Source organism: Aethalodelphis obliquidens, unplaced genomic scaffold (genome assembly GCF_003676395.1).
Source record: "Aethalodelphis obliquidens isolate GAN/ISIS:26980383/991018 unplaced genomic scaffold, ASM367639v1 scaffold65, whole genome shotgun sequence".
NCBI classification, from domain to species: Eukaryota; Metazoa; Chordata; class Mammalia; order Artiodactyla; family Delphinidae; genus Aethalodelphis; species Aethalodelphis obliquidens.
Genome location: NW_020838009.1, coordinates 9,427,261 through 9,453,744, shown reverse-complemented (window position 1 = coordinate 9,453,744; position 26,484 = coordinate 9,427,261). Strand labels below are relative to the sequence as shown.

Genomic DNA, 26,484 nt, shown 5'->3' with positions numbered 1-26,484 from the left:
TTCATATAATGTTATGTTGTCTAAACTATCTTACAGTGGTATCTGTAGAAACACAGTGAAATAAAAGAAGCAGCACTCACCTGTCAGGATGGTGTTTGGGAAATTCCCGCAGTTGGAATACAGGTTTGGTCTCAAATGAAAGGAGTCCTGTGGTTCTCGGGGACAGTGTTGCACCAGGGGCACCTGGAAACAACAAAGGTCACGTTGTAAGGGACGGTCTCTGTTTCCAAGGACAGAACAGTGCAGTGTGCTCCCGGAGCAAAACCAGACGTGAACGCTCTCTTACAGTCCCTTCTCTCTAGGATCCCAGAGTGCCTGGCCGCTGTGACAGGCTACACAGAACATTCTGCTCAGGCAGGGGGATGCTGCGGTAGAGGAGGGGTCCCTGAGGGCCACACTTGTCCCTGTTTGCACACTGCCTGGCCCTCTATCCCATCCCAGGAGACACCACTGGCCATGGTTTCTGCGGGCCCTCTGGTCTCAGCCACCTCCCCTGCTCAGCACACAAAGGCCTCTGGAAACTACCACCTGTGGAGCCCTTCAAAGGCCCTGTCTGTAACCAAGGAAGTGATGGGCTCTTTTCCTCTCTGGTTTCTAGAAAAATGAGAAAGCAGAACCTTCTCCTTCTCTCACTCAGAGGGAGGAACCACAGGCAAGCCCCTCTCTGTGAGAAAGCCTCTATGAGGATGGGTTAGAACTGGCGCCTACTTTATTTTTTTTATTTTTTTGTTAATGAAAATTTATTAACTATATAACCTTTGAGTACCAGAGAAACTTCAATATGTACAGATCACCATGAAGTTCCCAGTTTCTGGGGCCTACTTTAGGTGCCATTCCTGAAATTAATTTTTAAACCATTTAAAAAAATCTTTCAAAAGTAGGAGTTTCCATCATTTTTTCAGAAACACATTGACTCACCTAGACTCAAATGGCTTCTTTAGAAATTGGGGAGGCAGGGACTATTGGTTCTTACCACGAGGCTTCCCCATGGCCTATTCAGGAAACATCTGTCTTTATTTATTTTACTGTTATTATTATTAAGTTCTGGAAAGTGCTCTTCCTCCTCTCCATAATATATCCTGGAGCCCAAACCATAATTATTGAATATTATAAAATCTAGGGAAATTAAAAAATGGTCTGTGTTAGGGAGAAACTGAAAAGCAAAAGAAAAAGCCTGAATGAAAGTACCTTCAGGATTGACCCCTGCCCCAGCCAGGACGAGCTCCCAGGAGGCCACACACTGTGCAGGGCACAGCAACTCAGGCCGAGGCACAGCCCCTCCCTGGGTCTGAGTCTCCTCATCATGATAGATAGATCTGTGAATTGCTACGGTTCCTTCCAGCATCAATGACTCTACAATTCTATGGCTAGAGTGTCATCACAAGTCTTCTACCACTTGTTCAAACAGGTCCTCTGCTAAGGCCTGACAATTAAATAAGGCAGCCAGCACCAGCCTCTAGGGCCTGGGGCGGTGCCAGGCTCTCCTAGCCGATGAGCACACCTGAGGTCAGAGAAGTGCAGTACCGAGTCTGTTTGGTGTGGGTTCCACGCACAGAAGAGGCCTGACTGTGGCAGTTCCTGCTCCGAGGAAGAGGCAGGCCCTGGCGACCACTCACCTGCTGAGGAAAGGCTGGGCCTGGCCTCATGGACTGCTGGTCAAAGCTCACATCTGGGAAGAAGTTGGTCAAAGAGGAGCCCTTCAGGAAAGAAGGAGGGGACCATTTAGCTTGGAACTTGGGGCGACCTAAGCGTTCCCTCCTCCTGGTGTTCCCGGTGGGACTCACCTGGGCCGCGAGGAGCTGGAAGTCTGACTGGGGCAGCGATGGGGCTGCCTGGGGCTGCTGAGCAGCGGGCTCCTGGGCGTGGGGCTGCTGCAGCAGAGGCTGGGGGAGGTCCTGGGGCGTGGGGTAAGGAGGCGGGGATGACACTTGGGCTTGAGCTTCTGTGGGCAGGAAGGAGAGCGGGCTTCGATCTGAGGACACCATCTGAAAAACAAAGCCACCAACTACTTAGCTTCTGAGTTTCTAGCAGTAAGTCCTTTATGATTAGGAAATGTCAAAGTGAGGAAAAACCCTGAGATTTTCCTCACCCTGATAGTCTATACTATGCTCTGAGAAGCCCAGTTCTGTATCCTTCAAAGTATATCTCAAATCTCACTTCCCCACAAAACATTTTCCATTCAACGACAATTTCTATTGTCTTAAAAAACAAACAAAACAAAACCCAGCCAAGTTAACCAGTTTCATCTCAGTTTTCTCAGTGAAAATCGTGTTTGTTTTTTCACAGCCAAAACTTCTGGTTAAAAATGGAAGACTGAAAAAAGCATTTAGCTCTGCTGTCTCCCAAAACTCTCCTAAAACCCCTAAAACAACATTAAACAACCATAAACATTAATAAACAACACTAAAACATAAACAACATGAAAGGATAAGTAACAACACGAGGACAAAGATAATGAGAAAGAAGAAAATGGCAACAAAATTTGGAAAATGAAAAGCAGATGGACAAGTAGTAGCAGGCTGAGCAGAGCTGAGAAAGCCAAATGCTAAGCTGGCAGTGGGGAAAATCAAGAGACACTCTGGTTTACATCACAGAATCCCTAAAGGGGTCTGGAACCGGGGCAGCAGGCAGCAGCGGGTGAAGATGGAGCTAAACCTGGAGGAGCTCGTGGGCAGCAGTTAGGTTCCAGGACCCTTGCACGGCGGGAGACTGAGGGCTGTGCTCTGGAGAGAGTACAGCTCAGGGTCTCTGGCTGGGGTGCACCAGACCCTAGAAGGCAAGGCACTCCTGAAAACACAGGGCTTATGAGAAAGGCCACTATCGCATCTTGAGTCCTCCACCTCTCTTTCCCAACTCAGCTCTCAGAGTGCTGGGATCCAGGCACATGCCAGGAGCAAGATCGGGATAGCATCCTTCGGGGATCTGACCAGGCTGGGAGAAAATCCAACTTATGACACCAGAGGTTCCCTAAGGAAATGGCTGAGCTAGATCACTCTACCATGAAGACCATACTCAACAAGCCCACCCACCTACACAGAGCTTCCAATCAGTTTTTGTGTGTGTCTATCCTGTTCATAAACACGAGCAGGGTGCCAAGGATCACCAGACCATGAGGAAAGCATGTGAATGAAAGTTAGAGACCCAAGCAGACAAACTGAGAAAAGAAACTTGGAGAAGTCTATGTAGGAAGAAGTAGTCATGAAAAACAACATTATCATTATAATATTTAGAGCTATTAAAAAATCCTTATCTGTTAGAAATACATATTAAGCTATTTGTAATATGTACCTCTATATACATTTTTTTAAAGTAGGGATATGGAGGACTTCCCTGGTGGTCCAGTGGTTAAGACTCCACACTTCCAATGCAAGGGGCGTGGGCTCGATCCCTGGTCGGGGAACTTAGACTCCACGTGCCGTGCGGCACAGCCAAAACATATATACATATTAAAAAAAAGTAGGGATACAGATAAAACAAGATTATAAAAATGCTGATGATTGTTGAGGCTAGATGATGGGTATAAAGGATTCATTATATTATGTTCTCTACTTCTATGCAATTTGGAAAATTCGTATTACAAAAAATAAAAATAAAAGAAACCGGAATAAAAATTACCACTAAAAACCTCAAAGAGATCAAAGATGATATGGTGTCCATGGAATAAGTATGACGCTATAAAAAAGGAACATTCAGAGAAGAAGAACAAAAAAAATTCTTGGCAATTTAAAAGTATGAGAGCAGACATGAAAACCTCAACATAAGCATGGAAAATAATGGTGAGAAACTCTTCCAGAAAGAAGAGAAAAAAGACAGAGAGAGAAAAGAGGAGAGAAAAATAAGACGTTAGAGGAAAAGTACAGGATATCTAACATTCATACATTCAAGAGAAAACAGAGAAAACTGAAGAGAAGAAATCGTTGAAGAAATAATTAAGGAAAATTTCCCAGAAATGAAGGCAATGAGTTTCCAGATTGAAGAAACTCACCAAACAGCCAGACTCATATCAAGCCACATTATCTTCAAGTTTCAGAACACTAGGGACAAAAAGAAGATCCCACAAGCCTCTCGAGGGGAAAAAAAAGGAGATTTAATTCAAAGTATTAAAAATCAGAATGGAAAAAAAAAAAAGAATCAGAATGTCATTGGAATTCTCAATAGCAACTCTAGAAACTAAAAGGCAATGGATTAATACCTTCAAAATTTCAAAAGAAAATTATTTAAAATTTGAATTCTATGCTTAGCCAATTATTAGTTAAATGGTGGGCAGAATGAAGACACGGTGAAGTCACACCAGGTCACATGTACTCTTTCTTGTAAAGCTACTAGAGGATTCATTTTTAACTGTATTGAGAGGAGATCTACCCAACCCTGAGAGTTTGGGATTGAATAAGTAATACATACAGAGAAAAAAGTAAGACATTTATTAATTCCCAGGAGAAAAAGTTGTTCATTTTGTTATTTCACAGTAAACTATGGTTCAACTCTGATTGCATTATTATAACCATGAAAACACTAAACACTGAGTATTGCTCTAAACAAAACTATAATAAACCACATTGTGAAGATGAGGAGGGTGAGTAGGAAATACGTGTGGGGAGTGGGGAGTGAGGGGATTGGGGGAGTTTAAAGAGAACTAACCCCTAATCTTCCATGGTAGGATGTCATTAGATAGTACTTAACACTAAAAATCTAGAACAAAATAAGCATGAAATAATGCTGATATACCAAAGAGAGTAGCTAAAATGGTCAAAAGTAGCCATCTCCAGGCAGTGAGAAATATGGCTAGTCGGGGAGGGAGGGGAAGACAACTGTAATTTCACAACAAGCCCTTTAGAAGTATTTGACTTTTTAAATTATGTGCATGAATAACACTGATTTTTAAAAGAATATTTTAAAATATTAAGCAAACAAAAATATCTTTAAAAGGATGCTTTTTATCTCTCCTTAAAATGTAACTAGAAAGAAGGAGTAATATTTTTATATCCTATAAAATAATCGTGCAAAATAGAATTAAAGGCAATCCAATAACATGAAAATAAGCACTAAAAAACCAATTATGAAATACCCTCTTACCCTCTTCCGAAAGGGATTACTCATATAATAAAAATCCCGTAGCTACTAATTGGTAAAGAGTGACTAATAACTGGACCTGCTAACTCCTTCTGCTGTGCTCTGTCAACTCTTTCTTGCTAAATCATTACTCATTTATAGTGAAGTGGTAAGTGATGTTATAATGTATCTAGGGAGTGACCAACAGGTTAAGAACATATTCATTCATGATGGTAGTAAGAGCCACCCTAAGAACTTAGAATAGAAACAAAGTCAACAAGTCAAAATATGACCTTCCCACCCTAAATTTCTGTAACAGGCTTGTGACTTCAAAATGTGCCTCTTTCTAAACAGATTTATTTGGGTCCTTTTACAGAGATATGATCCTATTGTACCTAGTATTTCATCAACAATAGAAGTATTGTTGATGAAATCTGTTGCTGTAATTAGGGAAGAGGTCTAATCCAATATCAAAGCTTCAGGAAGGTATTTAAATGTCTTCCTTGGCTTTCCTCTGTGGCTCAAAGTGCTCATAGAGTCAATTATTGATTTTCCATACCAAATTTAAAATCCCAACCTGGCTTCCCTTAGCTATTTCAGACATGCCTGGATTGTGCCCTCTACACCCGACCCTTCCCTCCAGCTCCAACTTCACCAGAGTACTGCAAACTGTTCAGCGTTTGCTTAAGAGCAATCAACACAACAAATCTGCTGTTGGAAAATCATTAGTGCATTCTGAATCATTTGATTTCGCACAGAAGTGAGAACTGACCGCATTTCAGACCTCACAAGACAGTGCTCGGTGTGAGGACCTAATCCAATTCCTAACTGCTTCAGTCTGTTTCGCTGTTCGTTTGCTTTTACCTGCGAGGCAGGATATGGCTTCAGTGGGCTGGTTGAAGAGAGCTGTCGGCTGAAACTTTGATGCGCTTCGGGGCCAGGAGAAAGCGTGAGAGGGCTGACGGGAGGCTGCCTACGCCGAGAGGGGCCACTCAGGTTTGTGGTGGAAAGAGACGGGTTGCTAAGGGAGAAGAGACGGAGCGAAGAGTGAAGCGCAGAGGCGTTGGGAGCAGATGCCTGTGGGCGGCTGTTTAGGGAAGAGGAAAGCACTGTCTTATTGAGCGTGGCCTGGATGGAGGGGTTGCTTCGAGAACTCTGCAGACCTAGAAGACAACACATTCACAAGTTACTTGTCATAATTTCAGACCAAATCTTCTGTTTTCCAAAGATTAGAGAAAACTCGACTTCCTACTATTTGTATTTGATGATGATTCTGTATGAGAAGGAGCTCTGGGCAACTCTCCTACTGAAAATGGTACCAACGGCAAAGAAAAGGTACACTCAGACTGAGAGGGACGATGCCATCAAGATGAGAATGGCTTTTTCTCAGGAAGGAGACTGTGTAAATCACACTGGGAGAGCAGGACTAGGTAAGCGGGGTGGGGGCAGCAGAGGTGAATGTTCAGTGTACTCTGTTCCCACCCAAGGAACAGACCCCAGGGCTGGACAACCAATTCCGTGCAGGGCCCCTGGAAGCCTCTGTCCAGTGTACCACCTGGCCAGGTACCACCTATGGTTAAGCCACCAGGGGACACAGACAAGGTCCTTATGGAGTGGGGAATACTTACCAGAAGAGCTTCTTATGCCCAGGTGAGTCATGGCAGCGGGAAGGTTGCCCACACTGTTCCCCACACTCATACTACCAAAGAGGTGGTCACTGGTGTCCAGGGAGGTGGGCAGGGGCACTGAGTAGTGGAGGTTGGTTAGATCTGGCAACGACCCCCCAGTGTTCAGGGTTCCCAGAAAGGGTGAGAGGCCCATGTTTTGACCACTGTGTGGAAAAGCGCTGAAAAAAGAAAGATAAGTATTACTTTCTAAAATGCATTCCGCTGCTCTGGGGAACAGGACATGTATGATACTTTTCCTTGTTCAGTAAAAGCAGTTGGAACCAAAGATCTAAGTCCTTGTGTAGACTCTGCCTCTTCCTTGTTCTGAAAACTTGCATCCTTGGCTTAACCTCTCTGAAGTGCGATTTGCTTACCTGGTATGTTGGACTAAGGATGCCCACGTTACAGGAATATTTTCCAAGATAAGAGTAGATTATTAATGCAAAAGTACTTTGAACATTATAAAGCACTATATAAAATGTGAGGCACTGCTTTCTATTTATTCCGTTCCTTTTGCTACATTGCTAAATTATCTTTCCTACCAAAAAAAGTATCTCTGTATCAACCAGATGCCTTCCAAGATGTATTTTTTCAATTACAGTTTTCATAAACTTTAAAGTGAGAAAGAGATGTGACCATTCCTTTGTCAGAATCTGTTGGGTGGTCACTCTGTGCCCAGGCACTGGGCTAACTGCTGGAGGTGGGATGATGAATGAGCAGGGAGTGTGCAGGCCTGGAGCAAGAGTACAAACGGAGGCCTAGTACACCGTCTAGTTTAAATTTTTTAAAGTTATAAATCAAATCAATAAATCTTTAAATGAATTATGTTCTATGTTTCTGTCTTGACAAATTGTACCTTTGTAATAGCCTGGAAGGCCAGATTCAAGTTCAGAATTCTCCGACTCCTTGGAGCTCCACACTAGAACGTGCAGAGAGGCAGCCCCGACCCTCAGTCCACGCCACCATCTCTCCCCGCAGCCCTGTTCTGCACCGCAGGGCACGCTTATGGATATCCCAGCCTAGGGGCCAGCTCTGGCCAAGCTCCGCATCCCCTGTGGCTCCTTGGACTCCTTACTCCACGGGAGCAGAGACCTCTGAAGTGTGGGCCCAGGGAGGGGCTGCGTGGCCCAGGCTGAGGGGGCACTGCTCTTAGAGCTCACGGGCAGGCCAGAGACAGACCGGTAAGGCAAGCGATTGCAGTACTGCAGGAAGCTCGCTGGGCCAGGTCTGATACAAGTGACGCTGGGAACGCAGAAGCAGGAGTTGGGGTTGTGAGGATGGGTGGGGAAGGGAAGCCTTGACCAAGCACATGACCCTGTGCACATGGAACTGCAAGCAGCGCAGCACGGCCAAGGTGTCGGGGCAGAGTGGGGAACAGGGGACAGGAGATGAGGTGGGGGAGGCAGGTAAGGGAGAAAACAAGGGCATGATGACATGATGCTCTGAAGAGTCTGGGTCAGGGAAGGCAGGAGACAGGGAGCCCAGGATTAAGCTGGAGCATCAGAATCACATTTTAGAAACGCCACTGTGGTTGCAGCGTGGAGGATGGCTTAAGGGGGCAGAAAGAGAGGGGCGGGGAACCAGTCAGAAGCGCCTGTGTGGTTCAGGTATGATCTAGGAAGAGAACAAAGAGGCTGAAGAGGAGGAGAATGGTTGGAGGAAGTGCCGTTAGCCAGGAATGGGGCGGCAGGGAGAGATTATGAATTCGATTGAGGACACCGGACTCAATACAGCACACACCAGCAGAGCGCCTCCCGGGTGCCAGCCACTGGCATTAGGGCCTCAAGAGACTCGGACAGAGCAGAGAGAAAGAGCCATAAAGAAAACAACTTGCAACATAATACCATTCAGTAGAGCAGTAAGTCCCCTACGTACGAACGAGTTCCATCCTGAGAGCACGTTCGTAAGTCCAATTTGTTTGTAAGTCCAACAAAGTTAGCCTAGATACCCAACTACCACGACTGGCTATATACCACTGCTTTTACGCTTGCTTCCAGACATGCTGGGCTTGAAGTAAAGACACTGTAGGACTGTACGCTAAACAGTACTGTAAAGAACACAAAAGCACAACCACTTGTAGAGGATGCACGCACGTGACCATGTACACCAGATACGTGAACTAACTTACGTGACTGGACATGTGAACGCATGTTCACATCTTTGAGAGTTTGCAACTTGAAGGTTCGTGTGTAGGGGACTTACTGTACAGTGACAGAACCTGATGGTATAAGGTATGGAGGGAATGACCAGCAGGCTGGAGGGGGCTTCCTGGAGGACGTCTGAACTGAGTTGGAAGGCTCGAGAATTCAGACACTCTAAACAGGGAAATCATTTCAGGTAGAGTTCCCAGCACAGGCAAAGCAGAGAGGCACGTGACTATATTGTGTGCCCTAGGAACTTAGCTGCTGCAGGAAGGTCAAGTTTAGGAGGGGTGGATATGATGGGAGATGGGCCTGGAGGAGGAGGCAGAAAGCACATGAGGCTTACACTGATGCGTTGATGACAAGAAGCCAGTGGAAGGTTGAGAGCAGGGAAAAGACATCATCATTCTTAGGACAGACTTGGGGGAGGGAGGACAGGGTGTGAGAAGCAGAGCCTGGAGGCAGAGAGGTGAGTTATGCTGCTGCTGAAAATCAGACTAGACATAATGAGGGCATGGAGGTGGAGAGACAGGGAGGGCTTCTGGAGATATTTAAGCAAGTACTCAAGAATGACTCCCGATTTTCTGCCATGGGGACCGGTGGAACCACCCCTACCAGGACAGGGAACACGGAGGCACACCAGTAGACTGGGGATAAGGGTAGGTGGTGGGGTCAGACAACGAATTCTGCTTTAGACACTGAGTTTCTGTAATACGGGAGGACCTGTCATGGGATGTCTCCTGAGGACAGCTCCATCGGAACAGTGGGGGTGGAAGCCCGGCCACAGTGGGTTGAGGAATAGACAAGCAGTGAGGGGGCCTCAAGAGTAAATACTCTTTCAGAAAGTGTGGCTGAGAATTCTGGAAATGAGAAGGAAGTAACTAAATGGGAATGCAGGGTCACGGAAGGACTTTTTAGTGCAGAATCCTTAAGTATATTTAAACGCAGAGAGAAAACCCTGTAGAGAGGGAAAGGCTGAAAACATAGAAGAGGGAAGGATAAGCAGGAGAGAGAGGCCTCAGGAAGGGTCAGGGACATGGGTGAGGCTAACAGCCTTGAACAGAGGGACACCTGTGTCCCTAAGACTAGAAACAAGAATGGATGGCGAGGGGGGAAGTAGGGGCGGGAGGGAAGCTGAGCATTCATTCCTGATGGTCTCTCTTTTCTTAGTAAAAGTAGGACTGGGATAACTGTGGAGGCTTGAAAAGAAATGGGGAAGCAGGAAAGGTGTCCGATTTGATGGATGAGGAAGAAGGATGATTTTGGTTGTAGAAAAACTGAATGTGATACTTTGTCTCTCGGATGGCTGGTTGCAGTGTTAAGGCCAAGGACTAGGAAATAAACTTGAGAACCCAGAGCTGCTTGCTATGAGGGCAGATGGGCTCTCTGATTGAGAGAAGAGAGCTCCATGGGTGCTTAGGTCGGAGTGAAGGCAGAAGGAGGCGGGGGGAGGGGGGGGGGAGGGAGGCTGAACAGCGTCTGGCGGCACAGAGCAAGGATGGAGAAGGTAACTGTGACAAACACGACCCAGGTCGTCAGTGACATTCAAAGCAATTTCTCTCCAATTGAGAGGAATACAAGTTGTAACTTTCCAAATATAGTTGCGACCTGCTGGAGTCATCTCTTGGATCTGATATAAGGCAGATTATGTTCTCCCTCGTTCAAAACCCTCTGATGATTCTGACCTTACTCTGAGTCAGGCTACACCAGCCTCCATACTCTGCAGGCATGCTCCCGCCTCAGGGTCTTTGCACTCAGGGTCTTGCTGTCCCCTCTACCCTTCCCTCCCCTTCATCCAGGTTCTGGTGACATATCATCTTATCCCAGACACCCTTCATTGCCTCTCTCCTTACTGTGCTTTTTCTTCACTGCATTTACCAACGCATGACATACATTTATTTGCTTAATTGTTTTTGCCTATTTCGCTCCACTAGAGCATTAGCTTCTTGAAAGCAGAGACTTGATCTGTTTTGTTCACTGCTCTACCCCAGTGCCTAGAATTAGGGGGTCAATCAATACCTGAATGAATAGGAATCACTGAATAGAATTCTATCTCTAACATAAGAACAAGAAAGCAACTTTCCTTATCTAAGAAACAGCTCCTTCAAGATTCTCGGGGGTGGGGACAAGGGGTTTAAAGTACCGTAGCCCCCTTCTGAAATGTAGGCCTTCGGGGCCTCCATCACTCCTTTGTCTGAGGATTGAGCCAAAATGAGCCCTTGAGAAGAATCTCAGCCCTATCTGTGGGGACATCCTACACCTCTAGGGGTGCTGGTCTTCTCTCCAATCACGTGTCCTGGCTGGCTTTTTGAACTTCCGATCATCTCGGCTCAGCGGGCTGTTCATTACATGCGTTTATATTTAACTAGCCAAAAAGAATGCCTGCACTCCAGCTACTGAGTATGGAGTGCCCTGAACTCACTGCAGTTAGATACCCAGAAAAGGCTTTACTGGGGAGAATGATAAATAGGATGGCCTGATGTAGATTTAGTTCCTCTGCAGACCCTCTGAAATGCGTGCGTGTACTCAGCTAGATCAGGCAAGGGTCCTGATTTCAAGCCACGTGATCTTGGCCCCGGAAAGAGCTGCCGCTTCTGAGCGGGTTTTGGTTCCAAGCCCGCGGGGCAGCCCTGAGGGATGCTGTGGTCAACAGCCCCAGGTGGCTCCCCTGGTGCTCTCCGGACACCGCCTGTGCGTCCCAAGGGCTTGGTCCTCTCTGCGAAGACCCGCGCGAGAATCGCCCAGCGTCTGTGTCACTCAAGTGATGGCACTGATGGGCTCTGTCTTTGCGTCTTCACAGTGTCTGTCAACGTGTGGGCTTCCTTAACTGTCGCCTCCGTGTTCTTCCTTGGTCCCAATTTCCTCAAGAACATCTTAATCTTTTAGTACTACACATATTTTTGAAAGCTGTCTCAAATCTTTCAGGGAGTAAAGTTGTATACTCCTAAATACGTTAATTAATTGTTCCATAGAAATTCTTTTTATATTGCAAATTTTCCTATTTATGCATCTTCCATTAATTTAAAAAAATTGTGGTAAAACATACATACATAAAATTTATCCCTTTTAAGTGTACGGTTCTGTGGCATTCAGTACATTTGTACAAACTCTCTTAGTTAACTTCTGTGTCAGCAAGTTGCCAGGGGCCCACAGCTGCCAAAGGTGCGAGGCTGGTGGGCCCCTCTCAATGCGGGCACGCTTCTGCTTCTACCCGTGGAGTTGTGTGTTTACTGAGAGTCAGCTGTGTTATTCTCTAATGTATTTATGGCGGTTTTATTTGTTATTGCAATTATGTAATATAATTACTTTAAATGATATATGAGTACCAAAAGGGAGCTGTTGTTTTGTGAAAATTCAGTTGACTTTCAACTTATGTATAACAAGTGAAATTTCTCAAGAGTTCTCTGATGAAGCAGTAAGACTTTCCTTTTGGGAAAACCTTCAGGATGCCCTCCGAGCCGAGAAATGAAAGAACATTACTTACCTGCCACCTCTGACATCACAGGATCGAGGGCGCCCTGACAGGGACTGGATCTGGGGAGAGACACAGAAAGCTGGGCTTACTCACTGACAAGCCAAATTCAAGTTTTTAAAAAGCGTCTTTGCAGGTATCTTGGGACTCTAGTCAGTGCAAATGAGAGTCAGCACATATAAACAGCATCCCCACAAGGCAGCCATTTAAGCTTTTTTTTTTTTTTCTGGTACACAGGCCTCTCACTGTTGTGGCCTCTCCCGTTGCGGAGCACAGGATCCGGACGCGCAGGCTCAGCGGCCATGGCTCACGGGCCCAGCCGCTCCGCGGCATGTGGGCTCTTCCCAGACCGGGGCACAAACCCGCGTCCCCTGCATCGGCAGGCAGACCCTCAACCACTGCGCTACCAGGGAAGCCCGCCATTTAAGCTTTGACTAGACTTTTCCAGGCATAACAGAGGCATAATATTAACAAATTTTCTTAATTTGATGCTTTCTTAATTTATCTTCTAGATGAATATTATTTTCTTATAAAAGGCCAATGTTTTTCATACAGAGCATTTAAATAAACATTCATTTTCCAGTTGGCCTGAGAGGAATAGAAGAAAAGAGAAAAATAAAACAGGATGAAGAAAGAGGAAATTAATGTCAGAAGAAAAAAAATATTTCAACTAGAATCTAAATTCCAGGATGGGGGCGATTTTCATTTTGTTTATTGCTGTATCCCTGCACCCAGGATGCCTGGCAACAGGTGCTATACATATATATATATAAAATGAATGAACCTATTGACTCAACTCTTCACCCAGAAATGATTTATGGAGAACTGCAAATCCATAAGAACTAAGAGAGATGAGGGGAATTCCCTGGCGGTCCAGTGGTCAGGATTCGGCGCTTTCACTACCCTGGTCCTGGGTTCAACCCCTGGTCAGGGAATTAAGATCCTGCAAGCCGTGTGGTGTGGCAAAAAAAGAACTAAAAGAGGAGACGAACACCTCTTCCCAGAGAGAGCACATCTTCCCTGGTACTTGGGAAAGAGTGGATGCCACTGCCCCCTTTGTGGGGAAGATACAGTTGTCCTCCGATAAAAGCCTCCAAAACCACCTGGGCCTCCATAGCAGTGGGCTACTTCTCCTATGTTTAAGTATGTGAATTTTAAATCTCTTTTATTCCCCAAAAGACTAAACATCAAAACATCTTGCTTTTACAAAAGACCATTCAAGCCCACCCTAATGCTAATGATGACTTTGGTAGACTTGGCAGAAGAAATTGGAAGTGACTAAAGGAAGCCTGAACAGGTGGCGATGGTCAAGCACGAGACAATACAAGCAACTGCAACAGCACATCTCAGGGCCAGGGCAGACACACTGTTTTCTTTCAAAGGCAACAGCTTCTCTATGGGAAGAAAGGCCAACTCAGGTACTGCTGGGACCTCCCTCTCTTCCACAGCAGGTGAGTTCACAGAGAGAGCCATGGTAGAGACAGGGACAAGTGCTCAAAGGCTCTTAGAAACCATTTAACAGAGCACTTCCTTTCTGACTTCTGGAAGACTCGGGTCCAATGGCCTTGATTCAAGAAAGTAGTATCTGGTAAACCAGCAATTCTGGACAGAAGCTGGTGACTGGAAGGCAGTGTTGGCTACAAAACAGAAAAATCTGCCTGTGACTTGTAACCAGGTTTCAGTGCTTCTTGTAATACAAATGAGATGTGAAGGACCAACAGGTTTTTCTGAATGAGTAAATTCAGAAAATTAGGAAGGCAAGAGATGGCTGTACTAATTCATCAACAATGATAATTTTTATTTGAACCATCATTCCCTAGTACATTCTTCCTATCTCTGTCCCCAGACATCCGCTCTGCCTTTTTTCCCAATTCGTCTTGTTTTCTCCTCAGCAGAATTTGACGATGACCTCTGAAGTACAAATATTCAGTGACAACAAACATAGCTGTCCACCCACCTCCTTGGTCTCCCACAGCTGTTTTGGCAGTGGCTTGGGAATGTTTAGCAGATTCTCTTCCTTCAGTGGGCTGGGGAAAGACACAACTAAAAGGGAGAAGAAGCACATTCACTGTGTTAGAAGGAAGCCATCCCACCTTTGGCCGAACCAATTATCTTTGTAAAAATGATTGATTTAACACATATTTATTGCCTGTCTACTAGGGAAGGTGTTTTGAGCGTTACCATGGGTGTGGCATAGGTGAGTAAGACATGGATTCAGCCCTTGAGGACTTTATACTCTAGTCAGGGGAAAGGACAAAATGTGAATACCCATGTCCGGAAGGAGAAGCCGGGGGAGGCCCACAAGAGTGAAAGCTCAGTGCTGCTCAAGGGTAGACCAGGAAGAGCCCACGCTGGCCTCTGGGGCTCGGCACTGAGGCGAGCCCTTTAGAGACACAGGAAATGAACATCCCCAGAGAGGGAGGAATAAGAACAAAGGCCTAGAGAGAGAGGAAGTGGTGGACGACTACTGAGCAGAGCTGCTCTTTTCAACTGGAGTGTAGGGAAAGTAAAGGAGAAGGGTAGGAAGGTCGAGGCCAGATCAGGAAGGGCCCTCAAACTTGGCGAGGAGAGGATGGAAGAAAAGGGATGAGGAGAGACCCACAGAAATCCAGGAGAGAGGAAATGGGGAAGATAACAAAGAGAGAAGAGGAATATTACATGGAAGACATGGTGGCAGTAAAGCTACCTGGTCATAGGCTGGGAGTGGGGGATAAAGAGGAATTGAGAACCCAGAGGACTAAGGCTGGGCAGCTGAAGGGCCCTCTCCTGGCTCTTAAAGCCTGTAAAACAGCCTGGCTTTGTATCAAGGGACCAATCCAGGGCTTTCTGCCAGGTAAAACAGGAGTGCTGAGCCATAAAAAAGGGAAAACTTCTTGTTCTCAGAGAGACACAAGAAGACAAAGGGCCAACCCTCAGGATCTGATGTTAGGAAGGGGATTCATTAGAGAGACAGGTGACGCTCAGAACTATGAGTGCTGTTAGGTTCTGGTGACCATGTAAGCTCCAGGGTGACTGTCATGACTGTCCTGTCTTAGCCCCACACAGGATGACAGACTCCAGAGAGAAGCCACTTCAAACAGACTGAAATTTCAGAGTAAATTCTGAGAATGAGGCAATGCTCTTTACAGATGACCTACTCAGCACCATCACAACAGCAGTCATTTCTGCTCAAATATTCCAGGCTTTATCAATGATCCCAGGTGTGTCTTAATTCTGATCGTCAAACCACTCTCTTTGGAAAAGCTTATTTTGTCAACCTTCTTGTTTTCTTCCTTTTCTTGGCTTCCTTGTTAACTTGTCTAACTGTCAACGTAAACTGCTTCAGAAATGTAAGTTTCATGATGGCAGGGCCTTTATTTTATGCACTGGTGGGCAGTGCTTAAAATAGTACCTGGTAAACACTGGCCCTACAGCCCTCTCTCAACAAACTGGAGGACAGGAATAATAGGTTTGAGAGCCTTTATAAAGCCATACAATGACGCAAGAATTAAAAAATGTTTCTGTAATGTACTGCTAGATGATAGGAAAAATTTGCAAGAATTAAAAAATGTTTCTGTAATGTACTGCTAGATGATAGGAAAAGTTTCAAGGGCTGAGTGAGGTAGCTTCATGACTCAAGCCTACTTCTTGTAAGAGTTTGGTCACAGGAGTATGGCTGGAGTGTATTCCAGCACCGCAAAGGGGATTGTTTCCTTAGAGTAGTTCATTGCTTTTAGTCTCTTCATATCCAAGATTGGTTGGGAATTCTTCAGAGAAGTCATTGGGGGAATGCAAACAACCTTGAAGCCATTTCTTTATCTCTGTCCTAGTGGATTAGATATTTATTGCTGTTTCAACTTTTCATGGTTTGACTCATGGCCTAAAATGGCTTGCCCAGAAACGAGTATATAAGATGATGAAAGAGAATTGTGGCTCTGACGCAAGATGCTCCTCATTTATCATATTCCCCACGAGTCCTGACCGCTGCGATACACAAACCTAATTTAGTTGTTCACTTCTAGATTATGAAAACTAAATTCCAGATTATAAAGTTTTAGGGAAAAGAAAACAGTGCCTGGTACTGAATGAATAAATGAACTGTGTCAGACCCTCATTTGTCAATGGCTTCGAGAGTCATTTAGTAGATCTCCAACATTACCTTTTTTTAAAAAAAATTATTTTATTTATTTATTTTTGGCTGCATTGGGTCTTCGTTGCTGCACGTGGGCTTTCTCTAGCTGCGGCGAGCAGGGGCTACTCTTTGTTGCGATGCATGGGCTTCTCATTGCAGTGGCCTCTCTCATTGCGCAGCACAGGCTCTAGGCACGCAGGCTTCAGTAGTTGTGGCACGTGGGCTCAGTAGTTGTGGCTCGCGGGCTCTAGAGCGCAGGCTCAGTAGTTGTGGTGCACAGGCTTAGTTGCTCCGCGGCATGTGGGATCTTCCCGGACCAGGGCTTGAACCCATGTCCCCTGCATTGGCAGGCGGATTCCCAACTACTGCGGCACCAGGGAAGCCCTCCAACGTTACTTTAATCAGCTTTATGAAACTCATTATCTTCTGCAAGATTTGCAATTTCATTCTGCAATCAGTTTGCATTTTCCTCACATTATTTATATCTGTCAATTACTGACTCACAAAACTTTCTAAACAGGCAGAGAAAGACAGCTGAGGAAGGAAGGATATTGGAACAACTAATGGCTTAAGTGACCAATTTATTAATATTTTCACGTGATTACAACTTTTGCTTCCCTGCACAACCTTGTGACTGTGGGACTGTGGGACTCAGATGATGAGGAGCCTTGTAATCTAACCACACATTTCCTTTTTCGTGGCCTTGATCATGGCTAGCCTTAATTTTATAGAGCATCTCAGAAAATTAAACCCATCAGCAGTTGTCAGCATTTTGGGAAGTCCTGAAAACATGAGTATTAACTAGTTCAGATGTTGAAAGAAGGTTATGAATACTAAAGTCAGTATCTCACTCAGCACAGGTAGGTGAAATCAATTCATACCTTCCCCATGTACGTCGTTCTCACCATCACAGAAACCTAGTGGGAAAGAAAAAAAAACACTTTTATGTGGTGCTTTCACCTTTATTTATTCATGAATTAGTAAGTCTTTCTGATTCAAAATAGAATTTCGAAAATTCCAAAGCAATTTCGGTACACTGATGGTCAAATCAGTGTACATTAGCATTTATAATAAAATTAAAATAGATATGGCTAATTTAAGTCTAAAGTTGGTGCCTATCTACTTTTATTTAAAATTATCTCCATCTTAAAATTTTTTACTGCCTGTGTCCTGAAAGAAGAACAATTTACAAAGTCTGAGAACCTCTAACCAAATCACAAAGAAAAGAAGTATATAGATCGAAACTCTCTTCCAAATGCTTTATTGTGGGGGGAAGGGGAGGTAACTAAAAAAGTCTACATCACTGTTTCACACTCACCATGCGTGTCTAGAGAAACAAACTGGAAGTTCCATGCTGTGTACTGTTATTTATATTTCTTACAAACAGTCATTTTAAAAAGAAACTTGGGACTTCCCTGGTGGTCCAGTGGTTAAGAATCCACCTTCCAATGTAGGGGACGCAGGTTTGCTCCCTGGTTGGGGAACTAAGGTCCCACATGCCGTGGGGCAGCTAAGCCCGAGCGCCGCAGTTACTGTGCACGGGAGCCAGAACTAGAGACTGTGTGCTGCAAACTACAGGGCCCATGTGCTCTGAAGCCCACGTGCCACAACGAAGATCCCGCATGCCACAACTAAGACACCCCAATGCAGCCAAAAATTAAATAAATAAATATTTTTTTAAAAGAAACTTATCTGGAGTCTCAGTCAATTTAAATCGTATATATGATAGCTATTCACAAAGTTTTAAAAATTTGACTTGTAAGGAATTCTGATCCATAAAATATATTGCAGATGACAAGTAGAGTATATCCTATTGCTCTAAGCTAAAACCAAAGAATCGTGCCAAGAATGTAACACGTTAGCATTCTCTGTGGAGCAATCAAATATACCATATGAGTTTTCAGTTAAGATCAGGACAAATTTTTAAGTTTTAAGCCTTTAAATATAACTTACTTCAGGTTTAAATATGTTTCTGAATAAGCTTAACCTATAAGTTAACCTGATTAGTCTATAAAACTTAAGCCAAATGTCTAATAACCATACACTGAACATAATTAAGTTCCTGCACTGACTGCTAGGTGTGGCCAGACGATACAGTGTAGGTGAGAAGATAGAACACGGAAGCAAATTCTATAACACAGGCAGAAGATATAAAATTTTAGTGGCACCCTGGGGCTGGACAATACTGAGAATCCCCAGAAGCACTAAAATTAAAAATTAAGAACACTCATAAAGACAGCATTTCTCTCAGGCCCACAGAACAGAATCCAAGTTAGTGATTTAAAACTCTGTTTAGTGCACATAAAGACTATTTGGGTAAGCTTGCTAAAATGCAAGTTTGTGGGCCCAAACTGCACAGATTTTGGTTCAGAAGCTGTGAGAATGGGCCCGGGAATCTACATTTTAAACAATCAGCTCAGAGGACTTTACTGCAGATGGTCTCTTAGAGAGACTTGGGCTAGGCTGTAGCTTAGTCATGATCTAACACGCCTACTAAAGACAGGCAGTGTGAACAGAACACTAGGAGACAGGTGCGGAGAGACGGAAGGTGTGGCTCTACGATCAGCACATCAGAAGGAGGGGGAGAAGCTTCTGATTCCTGGTTTGGTTTCCCTGGGACCCTCATATCGGGAACTTAACCACTTAGATCACTTAAAAAGTGACAATTCTATTACAGATAAAAAACGAAGTTTGACACAGCAATCTGGTATAGTATGTTGAAGCATCTCTTTATCATTAAGGCACCAATCACTCTGGGTTTAATAAATAAGGCCAGTTTTCCATTTAAGTAGTAAGTCTGACCTGTCCCTGGAACAGACTCAACTGATGGCTACCTTGTGGAACTGCCTGAGTGGGGAGCAGACACCCCACATAATATCCTCTCAGACTGGGACAGAAAGAAAGCCTCGTGGAGGAGGTGGCACCTGAGTTAGCCACTGAAGGACAATGACGGGGATGATAATAACAAGAGCCACTGTGATTGTTCTCTTATTACGTGCCAGGCACTTACATGGATGATCTCAGGTCATCCCCACAGCAACCCCATGAGGCAGGGGCTATTATCACCCCCAAGATCACACGCTAGGAAGTCTGAAGCAGAACTCCGGCCTGTGTGCCTTCAGAATGTCCAACTTGCTTCACCTGGGAGTTTAGACACTCAGGAATGAGGATGAAGGGGATGCCCCAGTGTAAAGACAGGAGGAGAAGGAAGAGGGGGAGGGTACAGCAGGGGCAGAGAATGGTGTAGTCTTGCTGGAGCTCAGGATGGGAGGAAGGGGAGATGAGGCTGGACTGAAGGTGTCTGTGAGTAATCTGGCTTGATGCAGGGAATAGAAGGTTTTGGTTAGAGAAGTGACATGATTATAGCTAAGCTTTAGAGAGATTGTTCTTGCAGCAGTGTAAGATGGATTGAAAGGAGAAAGCCTAAAGGCAGGGAGACCAAGTGGAAAAACCACTGTAATAGTCCAGGCAAGAAGGAAAGAAGTAGGGTATTTATTGCCAGTGAGGACAGAAAAGAGGCGGCAGACCTGAGATACCCTGCAGGGAGAAGGAACACGGCCGGGCTACTGAATGGGTGTGAGGGGTATGGGAATGAGAATAATTTAAAGACAACTAACTCCTGGTTTAGAGTTTAGGTAACTAGAAGGATGGTGGTGGCAATAACTGATATGTCAGCATCAAGCTAATGTATAACCAAAATATCCACGGCTGGATTTTTACTACTGGATAAAAAATATCATATGATACAACTATAAATAAAGGGATAAAAGTAAAAAGGAACGAGTTGTGACTGGATATCTAGAAACAGAGGAAACTCATATCAGTTCCACAGGGGATGGAACAGCCATGACCAAGGCTGCAACTGTGTTCCAAGAAACCTCGAAGTCTCAGAGCCACTGAGGGCTGACCCAGTGTAACGGAGACCATGTTCCCTCTCCCTACTCCCATGCCTGACGAATCTAAAATAACTCCTAGCACAGCCTTGATTTGCTGAATAGAGGCAGAGGCAGGGGGTAGATCCCTTAACCAGCGTGTGTCCTTTAAGAAGCCTCTGGCTTCAGCCTCCCCATTCTGGGCCCTCCTGTCATCCGGGTGACACTCTTGCCCCGCTTTAGATCTGGGATGCTTTTGCCATCCCCCTCTTCCTCCTATCCGTGCAGTCAAGCTTCTTTCAGGGTTACTTGCATTTTAAACGTTAAATGAAATTGAGTTATTTGTAGTGAGGTGGATGGACCTAGAGTCTGTCATACAGAGTGAAGTAAGTCAGAAAGAGAAAAACAAATACCGTATGCTAACACATATATATGGAATTTAAGGGAAAAAAAAAGGTCATGAAGAACCTAGGAGCAAGACGGGAATAAAGACACAGACCTATTAGAGAATGGACTTGAGGATACGGGGAGGGGGAAGGGTAAGCTGGGACAAAGTGAGAGAGTGGCATGGACATATATACACTACCAAACGTAAAATAGATAGCTAGTGGGAAGCAGCCGCATAGCACAGGGAAATCAGCTCAGTGCTTTGTGACCACCTAGAGGGGTGGGATAGGGAGGGTGGGAGGGAAAGAGATGCAAGAGGGAAGAGATATGGTAACATATGTATATGTATAACTGATTCACTTTGCTATAAAGCAGAAACTAACACACCATTGTAAAGCAATTCTACTCCAATAAAGATGTTTTAAAAAAAAAAAAGTTAACTGCGCTGGTCAAAGGTGTTGCCTCTGGCAAGGTCACTGAGGTGGGAGGCAGGCCTCTTTTCCTGGGGAGGAGCTCAGGGCTATAGTTCTCAAAGCTGGTGACACTCAGCATCTACCGCTCTGGGTGCAAAGACGACAACCGTCATGCCCTCTTCTGCCCGTAGCTCTAGACTGCCCCCTGAAAGGACAGGGACCACCGCAGCCCCCTCCTCCACTCGCTGGTGAGGAGTGGAGGGGAGACAGGGACAGTCCCTAGGCTATGGGACAGGGAAACGGGGCAAGTGTCACAGAGTGCCCTCATGCTTACCCATTGGGGGTGTGTGTGTGTGTTGGGGGGGGCGCCTGTGAAACAATAATTAAACTGCACATGCTGCTAGGGAAATGATCAATATTTCTCTTTATAAATTCTGGATAATTAAACAAGAAGAGAGAAATTATAAAAATCTTGTTTGGATGTATAAAAGTTTATTTCTAGAATTTACATCAACTGCTTACCATGGATGCCTAATTGCCGTGCAACCCAATAACCATTATGAAAATTACTAACTACGTATCAGTCTAATGGCTTTGTTTTCTTGGGACACAAACCTCTGCTCATGAATGTATCATAGTTTATTGTTTATGTAGTTAAGCTGTGAGCAGATGCTCCCTTATCATCTGCTCATAAAAAAAAGCAAATAAATAATGGGAACATTAACTGAGGTTACATCATTATGCTCAGGAAAGATTCCCAGGGAAAGAGCAGTTATTGCTTCTGCTATGGAGCCTAATTCTGGGTTTCAATTATATTTTCCCATCACTTTTTAAATCTTTACTTTATTTGGTTGGTCCTATAATAAGAAATACCTTTTGGAAAGCTAGCCGATATTTTTAAAGTCCAAAAGGAAAGAAAATGAAAAACTTTAATGAATGACAGGGGGAAAAGTACATGAAACTATTTAAAACAGCTTCCACCAACAAATATAATTCTCCAGAAATAATTCCTATCCCTGGAGACTTGAATAATATTTTAAACACACTGGCTTTCCCATGTAAACACATCCATATTTGGATGTGTTTCTGAGTTCTGCTATACTTGCAAGGCAACTTTGCAGAAGGAGGCACACAGTTCAGACATCCAAGCTGGAGGTCGGCCCACCTTCCACGGTTGAGAGATATTGGGGCCCAACGGTTTCTAACTGCGGATGTGAAAAGGAGTGACCCAGGAATTCTGCTCCAGGATTTCTTTCTTTCTGCTTTTTGTATTGCTCTGTCTACTAGGATCAACACTGACATTCTTCTGCTTTTCTTATTCATCCTCACTCACACCTTCTGACATTTCTCACCTCTTCCCTCAGAGGCTACATCACTCTTGGCATAAATATTTCACTCAATTAATCACTTTCTTTATAGTTTTGTGTTTTTTTTTTTTTTCTCTCTGCATGCAGGCCTCAAGATCTTGTTACCTTGTTCTCTGTAGGCCTTTGGCCCTTTCTAGAGAAGCGGAAACTTTAAACAGAGGGTGACACGAATGAAGGAATGTCAGAAGCAGAAATGCAGCTCTTTTTGGGGAGCTCCAGGTTAAAGCCTATCAGTCTGGTTCCCTCCCAATCCGGGGAGACTAAGCGCTTGCTGCACCTTGTTTAGGCTTATACATGCCTATAGTCTACCTATAACCCTACCTATCTGGAAGCTAAACTACTCCATCTTCCCATATATCCTACCTCTCTAAGTGGTAAGCAGTGGACCCATATCCAATTCCAACATAACTGCCAGCTTTACTCTCATATCCCCATGTGTGGAAACAGCTAGACGGTCCTAACCAATTCTATAAGAGCTCATACTTGACAAACTGTTCGGGTAAATGTAGCATCTCTGAATTTCACCAAGGGAACAAATGCAGCATTATTACAACAATATAGGGATTATTAAATCCTATCCCTACTATATGCAAGGACTTAAGACCTGGAATATTCTCCTCAGAAGGAAAAGAGACTATTTAGGGTTTAAATTACCTAAAAAGTAAAGAAAACTAGAAAAGCTAGCATTATCTTGGCCAAAGATTTATTTAATCCCATTTCAAGACCAAACACACAGCCCTATTTATGGACAAGAGTCAGTGTGCATAAGGAATGGATAGTTCAGGACCATTGTTCCTACTAGATTATAAACTCCAGAAAGGCAGGCTTGGTCTTTGTCTTAGTGAACCAGACTTGGTTCACATGCAGGTTAGATTCAGCAACTAGAGTATGCTCTGTACACATAAGCCACTGAGTAATTTCTCCACACTCTCCCTCACTGAGGACTCCTCTGTGCCAGGCACTGTGCGGAAGGTAAGACCATAAGACGCTGACTGTAAGAAACCTCCAGGGAGCAGAAGGAGAGAAGCACATTCACGAGAAAGGCAGTCAAGTGACACAGGTGCCGAGATGGCCATCTATAGGTAGGAGCTTTGGGATGTTAGAAGGACATGGGGAGCTCTGGGCTGGCAAAGGGAGGAAGGTCAAGGATGGCTCCACAGACGTGGGGACAAAGCTGAGGGCCCTGGTCAGGTGAGCCAGGAGTAAGTTAAGAGAGGAAGAGATGGGAAGAGGATGGAACACTAATAGAAACCGAAGTAGTTCACCCACTTGTGGGGAGGGGCTGGTGAGTGAGGAGAGAAGGGAGAGAGGTGGGCAAGGGCCAGATCCTGGAGTCTGTGTCATTCCAAACTGAGAGATTTGGACTCTCTCTGGGAGGTGAGGGGGTGGCACTGAGATTTTAAGCAGGAGAGGAATATGATCAGATGTGGGTTCATTCTGGAAGCAGACAGCATGAATCTTTTCCCCACTCCTGGTCCCCGCTGGCCTCTCTCCACCCCTTTACTCACTCTGGCCCCAGGGAGGTGGAATGATGACCTGCAGCAAAGAGGGGAACAAGTGAGGCGGGGGTGGGGGGGGGTGGGGGGTGTGCCGGCTCCACTCTGGCTCGCGCTTCTCCTGGCCAGGGGCGTGCCTTCCCTCGGAGAGCAGCCTCCCTGCCGGCCCTGCCCTGCAGTCTGACCTCGATGCTCCTGCGGGGGGCGCCCTGGGCCAGTGCTGCTGGCCACTGGGGGAGTCAGTCTCCCTCTGGGGTTCAGTCTTAACAGCCACAGACCCACAGAGAGAAGTCACTTCCTCTTGTCAGGAAGAAAGGTGGTATTTACCTCCACCCATCACTTCTACTTTTATTTCTCAGTTTGTCCAGATTCTGGATGGGAAAAAAGGACTTTCAGAGAACCCAACATAAAACTGGATTGGGAGGACATAAGACTGGAAATAAGGAGACCAGTTAGCAAGTTGTTATGAGTCCCTATAAAAATGATGAGGGCCTGAAAATGGAAGAGTGTGGAGTAGAGGAAGCTGGAGGGTCAAGAGATGCCAAGAAGAGAGAATTTGCAGAGGAAGAGGCAGGAGAGAAGCTCCATTCTTATTCCATCGTGAGCACACACACATCTCCCCTGCCAGGAGTTTTTCCCTGAGGACCACGAATCGGGGAAATGCACTTGCGGTTTAAGCTTTTCTCTCTCCCGGTTCCCATAGGACAGAATGAGAAGGCACAGATGCTGTTAGCATCGGGCCTGCATGTCTTACCCATGTATGAGGCAGGCCAGGCCGACTGGCCCCCTCCTCCATAGGGGTCCTGGGGCTTGGTGCTCAGAGCACTCGTGTGAAGAGCAGAGTCAGAATTGGTCCTAATGGGGGGAGGAGAGAGTCTGGCTGAAAATCCATTTTTCCTTAGTGAAAATGCAATGTTCTTTGCTGAAAATTACCAACAGGAAAGAAGGCAAGAATAACAGATTTGCAATCATCCATAAATTGAGGGGTCTGGACCTACCTGAAGTCCCTTAGATCAGTAACAGCCTCTGAGGATGGCCCATACCCAAAAGACTGTAATTTGTACTTGTATGATCTTTTCCTTTGAAGCTAATGGCATAATGATCTGGTTCAACAAGGCAGACCCTGGATTCACGGCTTCCTCTAAGAAACTTCCCAGTTTTCCTCACAACTCAGAAGATCGCTGTGATCAGTATATTCTCTGTGGCTGCACTAGCTTTTCCCCATCTGAGAATAACTCCTCCTATACGAAGGATCACCGATAGCAGTGACTCTCAAACCCTTCCAGGGAGAATGCAAGGTCAAGACAACTTTCAAAATAACCCTAATGTGTCCTTTGCCCTTTCACTCTCGCTCTCATGAGCACAGTAGTTTTCCAGCAGCCTTGTGACCTGTGATGTCACCGCGGGCTGAATGCACAGGCGGAGAATCGAGCTATCTTCAAGAGATTTGTAAAAGGTACAACAATGCCACTCTTCTCAGTAAATTTTTTTTGTTTCAGAAAATATAACTGTGCTTCTTAAAAAAAGATATTTATCGACATGTAATGAGTTTATTATTGTTATTTTATTTCTAAATGCATTTAATAAGTATCTTCTATAAATCTCTCAATTTAATTTCCAATATCAATAGCGAAATAAACAAATATACTCACACAAACAAACACTGAGGGCCTCAATGGCTTTTAAGGTTGCAAAGGAGTCTTAAGACAAAACATTTTGGGAACCGTTGAACTATAGCAAATTTCTGGAATTCTCCCAGACAGCTCCAATTTATATTTAGCTTCGACTCTAAGAGATATTAGTTACTTATCTCATCCAAGGGTCAAACTGTCTGCCATAAAAAGAACTTGTGAGAGACCTGAAATTAATCTAAAATGCTTCTTTGTGGGCTGTTCCAGGTGATGGCCTCCTGTGGCCACCAAGCCGTGTGGCTTGACTGTGCACCATGGCTGTGTTGTGTTCAGACAAAGGGAGAGGCGGTTCAGAACCTACATGAAAAACAGGAAGAGTGTGGACTCTGGGATCAGAGAGCCCTGGGTTCAGATTCTAGCTCCTTTACAGATTCAAAAAGACTCAGGAGAATATCAATCAAATGCAGAGAGACAACTGGGAAAATCTGAATACAGACTGGGTATTAAATAATGTTAGAAATTACTGTTAATTTTGTTAAGTGTAATAATGGCATTGTGGTTATGTTTTTTTAAAAAAGGTTCCTATCAGGCTTATACTGTTAGGTATATTTACAGGTGAAATACTTTATCTGGCCGGTGCTGGGATGGGGGTGTGGGGGACGGCGGGGTAGAAATAGAAGCTGAAGGATGGGCACACGGAATTCTTATAACTATTTTCCTTTCCAACTCTTTTTTGTATATGTTAAAATTTTGCACTAATTTTTTTTTTTTAAATCCCAGTTCCATCACATATTAGCTAAGTGGCCTTGGAAAAGTCGTTTATAACCTCTTAGAACAGAAAATACTACTCATTCTTGTAGAATGTTATCAGGATCAAA

At 44.7% G+C, this 26,484-nt stretch overlaps 1 protein-coding gene across 8 annotated transcripts in view; it reads right to left on the bottom strand.

Annotated features, from left to right (window-relative positions):
- CRTC3 (CREB regulated transcription coactivator 3) overlaps positions 1 to 26,484 on the bottom strand; it is a 101,930-nt gene that overhangs the window by 6,100 nt on the left and 69,346 nt on the right. For all 8 annotated transcript variants that reach the window (XR_003429243.1, XR_003429244.1, XR_003429242.1 and 5 more), the window contains 9 exons: positions 24,730 to 24,830; positions 17,322 to 17,357; positions 14,287 to 14,372; positions 12,342 to 12,391; positions 6,678 to 6,895; positions 5,914 to 6,212; positions 1,785 to 1,985; positions 1,617 to 1,697; positions 81 to 183 (listed from right to left, as the gene is read on the bottom strand). Coding sequence is in view for 5 of the 8 variants with exons in the window: in XM_027089266.1 (XP_026945067.1) it covers positions 81 to 183; positions 1,617 to 1,697; positions 1,785 to 1,985; positions 5,914 to 6,212; positions 6,678 to 6,895; positions 12,342 to 12,391; positions 14,287 to 14,372; positions 17,322 to 17,357; positions 24,730 to 24,830 (1,175 nt within the window). In the remaining 3 variants the exon portion in view is untranslated. The remainder of the gene's footprint in view (positions 1 to 80; positions 184 to 1,616; positions 1,698 to 1,784; positions 1,986 to 5,913; positions 6,213 to 6,677; positions 6,896 to 12,341; positions 12,392 to 14,286; positions 14,373 to 17,321; positions 17,358 to 24,729; positions 24,831 to 26,484) is intronic.